The 15,401-nt window shown below is 40.3% G+C and overlaps 1 protein-coding gene across 2 annotated transcripts in view; it reads left to right on the top strand.

The window, feature by feature from the left end:
- HOXD3 (homeobox D3) overlaps nt 1-14,862 on the top strand; it is a 36,711-nt gene extending 21,849 nt beyond the window's left edge. For both annotated transcript variants that reach the window (XM_039495467.1, XM_039495466.1), the window contains 3 exons: nt 5,439-5,522; nt 10,058-10,612; nt 12,173-14,862. In XM_039495467.1, coding sequence (XP_039351401.1) covers nt 10,117-10,612; nt 12,173-12,924 — 1,248 coding nt within the window. In that variant the 5' untranslated portion in view covers nt 5,439-5,522; nt 10,058-10,116 and the 3' untranslated portion in view covers nt 12,925-14,862. The remainder of the gene's footprint in view (nt 1-5,438; nt 5,523-10,057; nt 10,613-12,172) is intronic.
- The last annotated feature ends 539 nt before the right edge of the window (nt 14,863-15,401 follow it).

Genomic DNA, 15,401 nt, shown 5'->3' with positions numbered 1-15,401 from the left:
ATAACACATTAATTCAATTATTCAAAGATGGCAAACGCGTATGCGCGTTGGTGGTGAGCCTAAAAACCAGCTTTGCTGCTTCACGATAACGCCTCTGTTTTCATCAATGAAGTTTATGTTATCCTCTTTGCCCAGAAAGAAACCAAACTCCACAAAGCCACGCGGTAACATGGCCCCGAACATAAATTGAAACGCTTTAATAATAACGTTTATTCCTGCATATAGCCTGGGATATTTGATCAGTTTGACAATTGCCGGAGTTGTTGTTATAAATCATCGTAAGTAATTCCTGAAAGGGTGCGAGGCTGCTGGGGGGGCGGGCGAAGACTGTAAATCTTTCTGTTTTATTGCTCTATGAACATATGCTCGGACTGAAGAAGTCTTCAGATCCTTTACTGGAGACAAATTCACTCAAAGCTTGAGTCCTACTATCGCTGGAGGTTCACACTTCTTTATTGCTTTTGCGGTCCCCGTGCAATAGCTTAATTTTTGCTGTTGTTGTTATGTTTATGCCGTATAACTTAAATGAACCCCTCGGTGACATGTGACTTTTGCTAAGCGATATTTACAAATTAAGCATAAAAAGGGAGATTTTTCTTCTCAATCCCTCCTCTTGATCTTTACTTGATTAATGGCGCACTTTGCACTTTCACTTTTGTGTAACGAGCAAACGAGATTTTCGTCATTAGAAAATGTGTGAACACTATTCCGAATATATATATATCTATATAGATAGATAGATAGATAGATCTATAGATAGATACACGGACATAGAAATATATGGCTGACAGAAAATGATGCAAAAACAATTGACTTTTACTTGATGCAAGATTCAAGTACATCATTTCCAAGAAATACAAGATTATAAATCCGGAGTCCTAAACAATAATTTACCTTGAACGCGTGCTTCAGTAACTGGACTGCAATCTTTTTATAACTTGTTTGCAAAGTCAGGAAAAGCAAAGTAATTTAGATAAATGTTACAATACGCTTATGGGTAGTATTGTAAGGTAATACGTTACTGTCAGGTCTCCATGCTTTGGATGGTAATGAAATCTCAGTAGATCCTAGATTAGATGTGGTGTATTTATAGCTACAGACACCTTAGAAAATCAAACAAAGGAGCTAAAATACATTTTTACAGAATTTGAGCTGGTCAGGACATTTGTATACACTCATTACATATAGAAAGAGTGTTCTAACCCTGTGTGTACATGTACAGGTATTCATATATACATGTAGTGTGTGTGTGAGAGAGAGAGAGAGAGATCAGATTCAGTGCACAAACAAAAAAGTAAGGCGATTTTTCTAAGGCTTCTTTAGTCCTCCGATCTGGAAAATCTGAGTTTACCTAAATGTTCCCCCCTATAGAGAAGGAGAAAACAAAGATTAGTGCATACTAGTAAAACCATTTCAGACAGCTTTGTAGTGTACATTTGTGCTTCCGAGTTTTTATTATACCATATTTTCGGTTACATAAAATCCAAAATTCTTTTAATCTTCTATCGGAAATTTCTGATTTAATAATTTATTTGATCAGCGATGGCTGAAAAATCTACCATTCAAATTAATACCCTGTGTATTTGTTTTACCCACAAAGAAAAGGATTAATATAATAGCGATTACAGAGTGTTCATGGATTAAGGATCCTTCCACTGAAGGTTGCTGTGATAGTTCAATTTGTCCGAAAGCTCTAAGAATGCTTGATTTATCTAGGAAGAGAAGGTCTGCAAAGTACTTTACCAAAAAGATCAATTTATCCAAAGGGATTTGTAACACGTCGGGAAGGAATTGTTGCCCTTTGGTACCTAAAACAATAATACAACCCAGGAATGTGAGACGTTTTTGCATTGGACTGCTGCCTTGCTTTCACGTGAAGCTTATGGGTGCTTTTGGATCCCTGTGTAATACCCCCAGACATGTGTATTCTGGGGGGCTTAGAGAGGACGGACATTGTGAAAGTTCCAGCCTCAATCAGAACAATCTGCTCTCAGGATCACGTGAACAAATATGCTTGTATTTTAAGGCAGCGCCTATATTTCTGATTATAAAGGGGTTTCTGTTGCTCTTCTCATAAAAATCATAAATGGCCGCATGATTTAAAACCAAAACAAAGCACTCGCCGGCCAATTGCTGACTTTTATTCCGTGGGGTTGATTGCCAAGGACTGTTGTTGTGAATTAAAAACAACAACAACAACAACAAATTCCGAACTCCACTCGCCCTCTTTTATTGGTAGTTGAGCCTGAACCTGTTTTCATTCTATCGGGAATACTGGTGTATGAAAATGTCTGTAAAACCGCAAGATCAGGCTTAGGACAGTACTGTCTGCAGACAAAGGGTGAAGGATATATTCTAACAACTGCAAGCACAGATATTGAGACCGAGGAGCCCAGGTTTATGATAAATTGATACACAGGTAAGCAATTGCATGACAAAATGGAACCTTTAACCATAGAGCTGCATTATCGCCTTTAGTCAGAGACTAAATAAAACTTGTTAGTAATCTGTGATCTGAGTGCAAAATATGTCTAGAAATATGTTTCCATCTACGTTTATAACAGTATCATCTTAATTATATGCTCTTTTTTACGAAACACTTTCCAAACGTTCAGGAGAATATGTTTGCCCCGCTCCTGTTTTTGGTGGTTTCAAGTATGATAGGACAATTGAACAAATAAAAGAAAGAAAAACTTTGTCATGTACTGTCACTGCCAAAATACTATAGAGCATCCTATTAATTCGCTGGCTTGGACTGTTGGGCAGGGTGTAGCCGGGTTGATCTTTACTGTAACATTTGAAACAAATGCACCGGTAAGGGAGCCTCCACAAATGGTTTCTTGAATGCTCTTAGCAAATGCACTCACATACTCAAGTATTTCCTTAGCCTCTGGTTCATATTTATCATTTGATGTTGTATTTCTATCTGAGCTACTGTTTTTTGTATTTCTTTCAGTCACACATGCTCTTAAAGTATTATTTGCTATTCATACACCAAGACGTTTTCTTTAAATCTATTTCCATAATTTGATCAACTAATAAATGAGACAGCGTGTTCAGCGAGGGAATATTTAGTGGAGGGTTTGGGGTCTAAAACCAATAAAATACAAATTTCATACCTATTTTGTCTAGTAAAAATAAATAGATCTCACAGGAACATGTTTAAACCTTAACTCAACTTTTTGCTGCTTAAAATAGCCAGAACCTCCCACTAAACGCAAAGTTTGTGTTTTAAATAACTTTCTACCTTTTAAAATATATGAATTATGGAAGATCTTTCCCGATTATACTTATTGAAATGAGCATAATATAACATCCAACCTTTGTGTTGGGTACCAGAAACTCAGAATAAGGCACTGCTGGATAAAATCTGAACAGAAGTCTTTATATCTCTTAGGCAAATCTTCCTTCATTTTTGATGCTCATCCATATTTATGCAGAACAATGAAAGGACGGAAAGAAAGTTGTTTTGTCAATTGCGTGTGCTCTGCTCGATCAGAACTTAAAGGCAATGAACATTTTTCTTAGCTGTATGCCTCCAAGCTGCTGGCCTGCCAAGTTAGTCAGCTGAATCCAATTACTGCAAGCAGCATTTCATTTGGCTCGATGGAAGCACTCACTTATAACTTCACCTAAAATTTCAATAATACCTATATTGGGTCCATGCCTGAATAGTTCTAAAGATTTCCTGGGATTTATCCCTGGCAACTTTTTATCAGGACTCAGTTCTATTTCTTTGACGAAGCTTCGGTGAGATGGCATAAAGCCAACGTGTTTAAGCATCAGATCCTTAGAAATACAAACTTCGGATGTTGCTCGCGTTAGGATAGAAAATACATCTTTGCAAAACTGGTTGCAAAGTAGCCCCTGTCTAGAGAAAGGATGATATCACTGAGCTGCTGGTGAGGCTGTAGTGCTGCTGCAAAAAGGATCAGAAGTCGATAATTAATTAGACACAAAATGAAAACTTACCATATTAATCAACAGCGGATAACAATGACTTGATAACAATATTATGATCTCTCCGGTCAAGAGCTAAGGTGTACCGAATTTATGCTTTCTTCTTACACACTGTAACCTACTATTCTATTTCTAATGAACTCCGTTATAAAAAAATAAAACACTTAAAGTTGACGCACGCCCACGTGAATATATTATATAAGACGTTACCGGGACAGGCCTTGGACCAAGAACCTGGTAGAGCATCGTGTGTAATCATGAAGCTCCACTTCCCAAACTCCAGTTTGCCAGCATAAATTAAGGTGAATTGGAGGGAGGATGCTGCATCATACTGGGTTTGGATGGGGACAGAGAAGATTTGCTGGAAAGTTGCAAGCTCTGTTATGTTGTGAGCTATTGGAGGCGCTTCCGTTGGTTGTTCATTAAGTGGTGAGTTATTGCTATACAAGCCAAAGGTCATTTCAAAGGCTTATGGTTGCTAGATATCGTCTTTATAATGACCTAGGGTTTTTTGTGGGGGATTTTCTGGCACTCCTTATGTTCTCAAAGTCCTTAGTCGACACATTACAGAAAGAAATGCAAAATGTTCATTTTGATCCACAAATATTTGTTGTGTACGTACAGCAGGCTAAGTTTCTATCTTAGTTTTCTATGTATCTTAAATAGGGGATTTAAAAGGTAGTTCCAACTGAATTTTTATTCCTCTTTCCTAAATTCGTAGATGAGAGCCGGGGGTGGCAGATCTGTGCACAAGTGCTGTGCCTTGTTTTTCCTTGTTGTGACAAACCCGAGATAACCACAGCTATACATAATGGATGAGAGCCGTGGTAATGGCGCTGTGGTCTTTCTAGTAAATTTCCATTCTTCTCAGTGTGATGGTTGGATCAGTGCATGCTTTTCCTGACCCATGAGAAATGCATGCAGTTATCACTTACACTGTACAGCGCTGGATGGATTTAAATCTTTTTGCTGATGGGGAGGGGGGAGGAAAGTTACAATTCACAATTGCCATGTTTGCACTTCCTCCCCCTAAGAGGCAAATAACATTGCTACAGTAGCTAGTAACTTGTGGAGGTGCTGGAAGCCTTAAGGAAGCCATGAGAATGTTGCACTGTTTTTTATTTCGATCTGAGTTGGAGCTATTTTATCAAATGTTCCGCCCAAATGGTTACAAAGCTCCGGGGCTCTAATTACCTGAGCGCTAGACTCACGAGCTGTATGTACTGCATTGTCTGGAAAAGTCGAACAAGGCCTCTATAAAGTTTTGCAGATGAATCGTATAAAAACCAAAGGCTTCTTTTCAAAGTGTTGTTAGTAAATACATATGAAGCACCTGTTATCTGTCTAGTAAAAGAGCTGATGTGGAGTTGGAGACAGAGAGAATTGCTACATAAAAGGCGTGAATTTATTATGATATTTATCAAGAAGGAAGTACAAAACAAAACAGCTTCCACTGAAAGTTCTCACTTTTGTTTCAGGTACGTCCCAACGGATTATCCAAAGGAATCCGAAGATCCTACAAAAAGAGTTAAAGTCAAAAATCAAGAAAAAACATAAGTGTGGTGAGTTTTTGTTTTTGTCTCTATAGATTTGTCACCTCGCTTGCTACCGAAGTAGTCGCCACGGATAATTTATCATATGTAAAGAACAAAAATGCTTGAAAGTTTATCACCCTAGTGTAAGCTAACATACATTACATGGTAACTGATAATCGATTTTCAAATCTATTCCTGTTTAATAGCGTTAACCCAATACTTCAAACACGAAGAATGTTATTACTGTAAAAGCTATTTCACCTAAATAACATTATTTAAAATGCTGTCGCCCCATTTAAAGTAGCTCATTATTATTAAACCTATTTAAACACCAATGGAAAACAAAAGAAGCATTTGATAGAACCACATTCGGACCGATCCTGCTCCCACCGAATGGGAATTTGTCACCATCTTCAGTGGGGCCCCTTAAAAGCCAGTAACCTTTTAATGCTGCTTTTATGTACCAAAGGCTGGTTACAAATAGTAATATTAAAGCTCCAAAACAATATTTTAGGAAGACCTCTGCTTTGCTCAGAAGAACTCTGAAATAGGTCAGATAGAAAGACCAACATTATGATCCTGATTTACCAATGTAATCAGGTGGCTCACAGAGTCTTAAATGACTGGAAGAGAAACAGAACATACACCTATTAAAACGCGGCTCCCTCTGTGAGCCATTGTGTACAATCTATAACACGAATACATTTCAGTATCAGTGGCAGCCATGGTCAAATTACATCAGTCACTCTTCCCCCACAAAAATTGGGAGGAGGGGGAGTTAATTTCCTGGAAGTCTTCATGTTGCCGTCTATCCGTCCGCTCGATAACCTATATTCCAGCAAATCCAAAGATCATTAGTAGAACCTGATTTGGGGGAAGTGGGGAAGCGGGGTAAAGAGAGGGGTTCAAAAGTCCCTGGAAACGTGAAGGAAAACATTCTGTGCTCTGACAGAGAAGCAGTAAATAAGGAAACCGTTTGGCTACTTTATATATATGTTCCCTTCCAGGCTGCAAATAAGGAAAATTTGCGGAGTAGGGAATTCTTTTGCTGGTCTTCCTCCTACGCGTAGCCTGTTTTACCCTTCTGAAAGTGCTAGGTCTTGAGAAGTGTTTTCCTTTTCATTCCTTACTGAAGCGTTTACTGCCATAGTACTAGCAGTCATAAATTTTGTTACAAACCACAGTGACAGGTGCATTGATATGCACCGTGAGAGCTCCGGCTACTTAATAACCACTCCACTGGCCGCTCTTACTGCCTGTTATTTATTCGGTATCATATTAGATATTGATCCTAAGCAGAATTAAGTGTAGTGGAAGTATTAGTAGCGAACTGCTTAATATGAATATGTTTGGGTGTCGGATCGAACACAATTGTGAGACTGGAAACTTGTCAGAATTTGAGGTGGTTGTATTTCGTGCATACACACACTTGTGCGTGTGTGAGTGCGCGTGTGTGTGTAAGTGGAAGAATCAGGTATTTTGTCTAACAATCTTGCATCTCTTTTATCTAGTCTGATTTCCAGATATAACTGTATGAGGCGTAGTAGCTTCCAAGCGTTTGGAAAACAGAGACAGGACAAAGGGCCCCATTACCATATGTAATGTATAACGGTTCAGATGAGGTTAACCTCTCTGGATAGTAGGGAGGGAAACTCGAAACACAGACATAGATACTTTGTGGTTGCCTAGCCCTACTGCATTTCAGTCCACCCCACCCCCCCGCACAACGCTGGCAAACCATTTGGAGGTTACTTTTCTGCAGACTGTCTTTGGCCAAACCAAGAAGTGTTAAGCCCGCGCTTTTGGTGTTACATACAAAAACATGGCCCTATGTAAAGTAAAAAACGTGTAAAAATTAAAAAAAAAAGATCTAAAAGATGAGCCACCAAACAGTTGAGCATTGTCCGTGTGATTTATGGCCCATTGCCTCCTTTTTAGGTTCAAGCAGAGTTCACAAGCAGTTGGTATTTCAGACAAGAAATAAGGCTTCTAACAGTTTTTCAGCAATATTGTTTCTTAAGATTCTGTGTATTCTTTTGGGGACTATATTTTATTGTGTATATAAAAGAATAAGACCAATGCTGTGTTGTGTTAACAAAATGCTTCAGTCCAGACTATGCCTGAAAATGTAAACGATAAAGGTAGAAAATTATTAATGGAGTGGATTATTTGCCAAAAGTAAATTATGAAAGACAGTTAAACCATAGATAGCCTAGTCTGGACCGTTGTGTTTTCTTAGCACTCACAATAAGCCTTCGATTATTACTTCTTAGGCCTCTGTTGATTGCATTCTTCAGGGTGGGGTTGGGGCTAAGCCTCAGTTTTTCTGCCCCTACCAGCTTCCCAAAGAGCTATCAGCTCATGTTGATGAAAGAAAAGAATTCCTCTGGTGAAGCAGTATTTAAGAATAAGATGGCAGTATACACAATTTAAAGTGACCTCGAATTTTCGTTCTCTTAGTTCAGAATATGTATTGTGGTAACTTTTAGCAAGAATGCCAATTCTACTGAGTTCTACACATTACCATTGGGGAAGCAGCAAACAAATACAATTTTAAGCCTTTCATAAATATTGACTGAGGAATAACAATTAACAGAGACTGCTTTAATATTTTAGAACCACTTTCCTGTAATATGTTAATACATTTAGACATTAAAGAAAGACACCTGAGATTTTCTCAGGCTATGTTGTCGGGTGAAATATTCCGTACTTTATTTTGCTAGAAGGGATAAAAGATGCAATTTTAAAAAACGCATACAAATTCTAAGGGTACCAATAGAGAAGTTGTAGCAGCCACATTATAGCATTGATCAAAACTACATGTTGGTTCCCATCTTGCAAAAGATAAAATACAGATTTACATTCAACAAATTCTTTATAGCTTTTGTATCCGAACAAAAATATCGATTATATGGAAAACTTTTCATTTGGATACATTTTCCAGACCAAGCAGTTTGATAGGAAAACACTGAAATCTGAAATAAGTTTTGCATGCTAATACATAAACAATACATGGTTTGTAATGAAAACCAAACCATATAAATGGTCTCAGATTGATTCGATTGACAATAATTAACAAGAAACGTTGGGTGAAAGATTTTGAGCAGGGTAAAATTAATCAAAGAGTTAAGATAGGGTAGCTGAGCTAAGCGTTTTTCTTTATAGTGCAAACTTAAGTTACTGAATGGTGTTAGTTATACTTTAACTTCCTAGGAATCTTTCAAGGAAAGAAGAGGCAGAATTTACAATAGAGATGGAATTTTCTATTTTTTTCAGGTTCTAATTCGGGTTCAATCCATCATGTCATCTGGGGCTCTTTCACACTTTTGCGCCTGCGTGTCCAGAAAAAAAAAGGGGGGGGGAGTAGGGAGGTGGGTTAATCTTTATACCAAAATGGTATAGGAGGGTCACAAATCATGCATATTATGGATAAATATATTCACATAGATGATAACAAAATAAATGATAATATGACAAAAAGCTGGGAAAAAAGAGAGAAAGGAAGGGGTATATGTGGTTTTAGAACGCATTCTGGGAAACACAGGGAAGGAAAACATGTATAGATACAATGCACAAAAGAAATACAGTATTTAATTCATTTCCATACATCTGAGATTTTTTTAACGACCTAAAGTTATACTACAATGATATTGGGGGACAATGTAACCTCACATTTTTCAGTGAAAGCCTAACACATTTATTTTTAATGGCTCAGGTGTTTTGACGTGAATGTATTAATCGTCAGTTCAAAATTTAAAAAAACTAGAACGAGAGGAAATCAAACAAATCCTGAAATGTGTCCCTAAAGTCTGGGCGATTGTTTGCACATTATTTCCGCCATTATCAGAGGATCTGTTCAGATTTTAAAGACATGCGGCCCAATGCTCATCCCTTCACTTAGGTGATTTGATCTATGCTTTTTGGTTATAGAGAAAGAAGGAAACCCTCAGAAAGACTCTGAGGGATTTGTCTGACTATTCAACTAGATTAGGATTATTTTTCACCCATTTTATGTTCAGTGTAGCTTCTCAATCAAGTTAATCCATAGTCTCCCTCTCGCTGCAAAGATAAAAGATCTGAAAGGAAAGCGTGTGAAATGTACAGACGAAGGGTCTGAAAGGAATCTGTATACTAGCCAAATCTTAGCACGTCTGAGTGTCAAAGTGTAGGACTGAGTGAATGAGTTCGTGTATGTGAGTCTCTATGTAAGCATGTGAGGGAGTGTGTATGCATGTGTGTTTGTAAGGGGGTGTGTGTGTGGCTAAAGGAGATGTCTGCCTTCCTGATAGTAGGGCGGGTTTTACAGCCTCCCTCTGCACATGGGGCGATGGTCACTTGCTGGTTTGAACTGGAGTAAAAGGCTGATTCTCTGTAATTTGCAATCTTTAAATCAAGATTTGAGGATTTCGTTATTCAGCCAGAGCTGATGGGCCTGGGTGGGTGAGGTTCTGTGGCCTGTCATGTGCAGGAGGCCAGACTAGATGATCAGGCCTTAAAGTCTAGGAAATCCCACCAGTTCTTCTCAATTAAAGTTTCTTTTGTCTCTTGCTGTTTCCCCCTAGGTGGCTTCCTAGGCAGTGAGTGGCCCGGGCCGACCACGTGAGCCGCTGGGACCCAGTCAATGTTATTTGAGCAGGGTCCCCAGGCCTTGGCGATCCCAGAGAGCAAGATGCAGAAAACCGCTTACTACGATAACTCGGGGCTCTTCGGGAGCTACACCTACAGCAAAGCCGACGCCTACAGCTACAGCTCGGCCCACCAGCCTTATGCACAAGCCGCCCTGGACACAGACTACCCGAGCTCCGCCTGCTCCATCCAGAGCTCGGCGCCCATCCGAGCCCCGACCCACAAGAGCAGCGAGCTGAATGGCAGCTGCATGCGGACCAACGGCGGCAGCCAGGCAGGCAGTCAGCCCCCGGGTATAGGCGAGCAGCAGCAGCCGCCTGCGCTGCCCCCCTCCTCCCCACCGAATCCCACCAATGCGGCCCCCCCGAAAAAAAACAAAGGCGGCCCCAATTCCTCCGGCTCTTCCACGGCCACCATTAGCAAACAGATCTTCCCCTGGATGAAAGAGTCCCGGCAGAACTCCAAGCAGAAAAACACCTGCGCCGCTTCAGGTACCCGGCACGCTCCGCTCCCTGGGGTCACCCTTTCAGTTCACGTCCCCCCAGTCCAGCTGTACCCGGTCCTGCTAAGCAGCACACTGACCAGCCTGGCCAGAGCCCCTCCCCAGCAAGGCAAAGGGGCCAATGAAGCACGGGGAGAGAGGGCCCCTAAAATCTTTGACATACCGACTCTGTGGCTTCTGGGATAGTTGAATGAGGGGCTGCTAAGTACAGTCCTCTGCGGCCCGGGGCCTGTGTCACTGTCGATAACAACTCTGTCTATTAGAACCCGAATTTGCGGGGTGCTTTGGTCCCCTGCGCTGTGATCGAGGCTTTCCGAGGAGGCAATGCAGTGCTACAGGGAGAGGCCCCTGGACTGGAGCACCAATGTAGGGTTTACATTCCTGCTCGCCATTCGAGCCCGTCTGGTGTGCAGAGGAAAACAGCATGTCCTGGCCCTCCGTCTAAACGCTTCAATCTGTCGTTTCTCCCTGACTCCGAAATGGCTTCTAGTACGGAGCCTTTAGAAATGTAGACAGCACAAGCACTGAAAACCGCGTATTCCTAACACTCATTCTTGGAAAGGTCCCCGATCTTTTTTTCCACTAATGGGAGCATAAAGCCAATCCCCCCTCTATTTATTCTTGCTAGCAGTTCTGCTGGTTTTCAATCCTGCCATTTGGCCTTTGCTCTGGTTTGGGATAAAAGAAAGGGGGACCCATCATCCCCCCCCCTCTTTCTCCATTCAGTTAAATTGAGACTATTCAGAAATCTCCCAATATCTAATTTACTTGCACCCCTTTTATTATCCACCATTGCTCCTTATTAATGACTTCCCCCGCCTCTGGTGCTTCACAATCCAAATAAAGAGTCCGGATTAAGTATCCGGATTAAGTAGTCTGGCCTGCTCCCGCTTGAAACAATGTGAGTTTTGATGTTGTGCAAATTGGGAGCAGGATCCGGTGTTAGGTTTGGTTAAAAAAAAAAAGAGAGCGAGAGAGAGAGACGCGTGGACAGAGGAACTTGGATATGAGGCCACTAAAGTCTCTTTGAGGAGTGCTCAGAGTCGGGGCATATTTATAAAAATCCGGAATAGTCTGTACCTCATCGTTAATTAATGTGATATGAAAGGAGGTTATACTGAAATCATCAGCAATCTCTGACACACTGTTTCCCATAAAACGGTCAGTACTCTGCCCATTAAGTCTCATTTTACTTTGAATTCCAGTGTGGTAATATCTTAAGGGCTATGTTACATCAACTACACCTCGGAGTGGTAAATAGACACCTTTGGAAGAGCGCCGGGGAAAGCAGAACCAAGGTACACGGGATTTGATCTGATTCTAGTCAAACCACTGGCGCAGGTTCGGTGTGAGTGAGTCTGCATAGACAGGGCACACACAGGACCAGTTCCTGACAATAGCAGAGTCCTTTACCTCGTCAGAACGGGGACAGTGGCTTGTGTTGGTTTGGGTTGTACAGAACGCTCTTTGGAGCACTGTCCCGTCCTTAGCCGGCTGCTGTGTCAGGGTCTATACAAGGATCAACCTTTATTTGTTTCTTTTCCTTCAGCAGGAGACAACTGCGAAGATAAAAGTCCCCCCGGCCCGGCTTCCAAGCGAGTCCGCACTGCCTATACCAGCGCGCAGCTGGTGGAGCTGGAGAAGGAGTTTCATTTCAACCGGTATCTCTGCCGCCCACGCAGAGTGGAAATGGCCAACCTTCTAAACCTGACGGAGCGCCAGATAAAGATCTGGTTCCAGAACAGGAGAATGAAGTACAAAAAAGACCAGAAAGCCAAAGGGATCATGCACTCTCCTGTAGGACAGTCCCCTGACCGAAGTCCACCCTTAAGTGGCCCAAATCACGTAGGATATTCCAGCCAGCTTCCAACTGTAAATAGTCTTAGCTATGATGCTCCTTCGCCAACATCCTTTGCCAAATCACAGCAAAACATGTATGGCCTGGCTGCTTACACAGCACCTCTCAGCAGCTGTTTACCCCAGCAGAAACGATACCCGGGAGCAGAGTATGACCATCACACCATGCAAAGCAGCGGCGGCTTTGCCAATCCCAATCTGCAGGGCAGCCCCGTTTATGTCGGAGGTAACTTTGTTGATTCCATGCCAGCTCCTGGCCCAATGTTCAATATCGGCCATCTTTCTCATCCTTCATCTGCTAGCGTGGACTACAGCTGCGCTGCTCAGATCCCAGGCAACCATCACCATGGACCTTGTGACCCTCATCCTACATACACAGATCTTACTTCTCATCACACATCTCAGGGAAGGATTCAGGAAGCACCCAAACTAACGCATCTGTAGTGGACTGGGACGGATTGAGAGAGCGAAATGTACTCACGTTTAAATTACCTCACTTTTCTGACGTTACAGTGTTACTTTCCTCTGAGTGCCAACAGTATTAGTGGATTTCTCTCCCCTAACAGCTACGTTCTTTTTTTGCGACTCTAAATAAGTCAATGAAAAGGATCCTTTCTTTTATAGCTGTTTAAAGCATGACAGTGCAATATACTGCAAACCAAGGGGCTAATAATCTGGTAATGATGTACTTGAAGGTAAGTCTTATAGATCAATTAGTATTAGCAGCGCGTCATGCTGAGGTGTTTTTAGACCAATTGTGAACGATGGGATCTTGCCTGCATATAAACTTATTTCAGAGAAGTTAATTTATGAATTCTTCAATAATGTAAGGATTGCATTGGACTAAATGATATGTATTTATTGTTTTAAGCGAGACATTTTTGTATCACTGATTATTTATCCTCGTCTTAATGTATTTATGTGGATATTTGTAGAATTTATTCACCATAACTTCGGGAGATTGAGTCAGGTCCCTGGTGACTATTACATTTCACCTATTTAGTATATTTGGTCTGAACTAGTTGAGAGAGTAGTTTTGAACAGTTGTAACAGTGGCTGGTGTTTGTAGTTTATGTAAGGATTAATTAAGACTGTAAGTCTTTAATAGAGTAAAACAAACTGTGGCATCACACAATAGCCCTAACGCCTTTTTATAAAGTGTATTTATTTCAAATTGTCTGGTGCCGTTTGAACATCTATTTAGATTTAAAAAAGTAAGCCACCTTTTAAAGTTGGAAGTGTGTCTGTTTTAATAATGCAAGCTGCAAAGCGGAACACTCGGCCATTTTGTTTCTGATAAACTTCTGCATACAAAAACCTCCGAGAGGTTGGCATTTATTTATTGATTAGCTATCTCTTGCACACATTAATTCGGTGGGCTATTTTGTTGGTATTACATTCTAGCTATTTGAAATAGAAAAAGCTTAGAATGCAAAAAAAATTAAAATAGAAACCATCTAATAGTGATAATTTAATTAGGGTTTCCATAGCAATCCGAGCTGCAGCTGCCCGTCTCCTTTGTTATTTATACTGTTGTCTTTATACTAACCATAAATCAATTTTTTAGACATTATTGGAAGCCCGAGCTTAATTTCGCGCATTAAAAAAATGAAAGAAAATTGACAATCAAATATATACAAATGAAAGGAAGCCGCTAAGTGTAGAAACTGAGGCACAGTGTAGGTAAACAAACTATTCCGAGATTATCACAATAGCTTTTAGTTAGGAAAGTTATCTCCATCCGTGTAATCTTCTGTAGCAGACATTGATACATTCTTTGTGAAAACAAATCTTACTGCCATAATTAACAGAATATTTCATAAAAGAAACAAACATCTTGGTTCCTCCTTTTTATTTATATCACGGTGTTTAATCTCTTGCCGGATTTACAACGATTTTGTAAACGTAGAAATTGTATTAGCAATGTTAGTAACCAGACATGTCCTTCCAGGAAGACGTTATTCTTATCGCGTTTACAAATGCTCAGTTAAGATTCAGATCTTCTGTATTCCCAGCAAAATCGTCCCGACGCATCACTTTTTAGTTTGACAAGTAACTGCCGCCCCTGCGCCATCCCCTGATGACAAGATCTGGAATTCCTAGTGTGAGAAATACTTAACTCCTAGAATTCTGGTCAACATGGGAAATCTTTATTTTCTGATCCTTGTGTTTTGCTGGACAACAATGCTTCGAAATATTATTTAGTTTTTCCTCTGTTATTTTTAAAATGTCACTTACGCTGAGAAAAGAAGTGTATCCTTTTGTTAAGTTTCAACTTTTACCCCAGCAGATTTGAATATACGTGTTGTAGATCTGTAAACAAAACAGAATAAACTACTTTGATCGAAGACATATTTTAACCACTTCGAGACCTACCATTGTTTTCTATGACACATATCGATTATTTCGTCAGAGTTACGCTATTAATATTTTAAATAAATAATCACTAAGATAAATAGTAATAAACTCTATTCGTGAATTATACAAATACGATGCTTTGTGTTACAGTTTGCAGGGAATAGATCAAAAAACTGAACTGGTACATGTAGATTAGTTTTATGTTCTTCAGACGAAAGCATATTTAACTTCATCCGCCTATAAATAAAAAATGCATAATCAGTATATTCCAGTTGGCATTTTATAGTATCTTATGTTACTCAACGTGCATCTTCTGAGTCTGCGGGTGTCTACAATCCAAGTGTTGTCTACTGTTTAATGTTTTATGGGCTAGACTTCACATAGTGTCTGGGCTGGGTTATATTATTAGTTCATTTAAAATTCATGTTACCAGGGAAATGATTATAAATACACTTCCCCTTAAAAAGGGCGGGGGGGAATTGAAGAAATTGCTTTAGAATAAAAACACAGTGTTACCGGTGAGCGCTGGTATATCATATCTTTGTATGTCCTGGGGGCAACGC

Source organism: Mauremys reevesii, linkage group 11 (genome assembly GCF_016161935.1).
Source record: "Mauremys reevesii isolate NIE-2019 linkage group 11, ASM1616193v1, whole genome shotgun sequence".
NCBI lineage: Eukaryota > Metazoa > Chordata > Testudines > Geoemydidae > Mauremys > Mauremys reevesii.
This window is presented reverse-complemented; position numbering and strand designations above follow the sequence as displayed.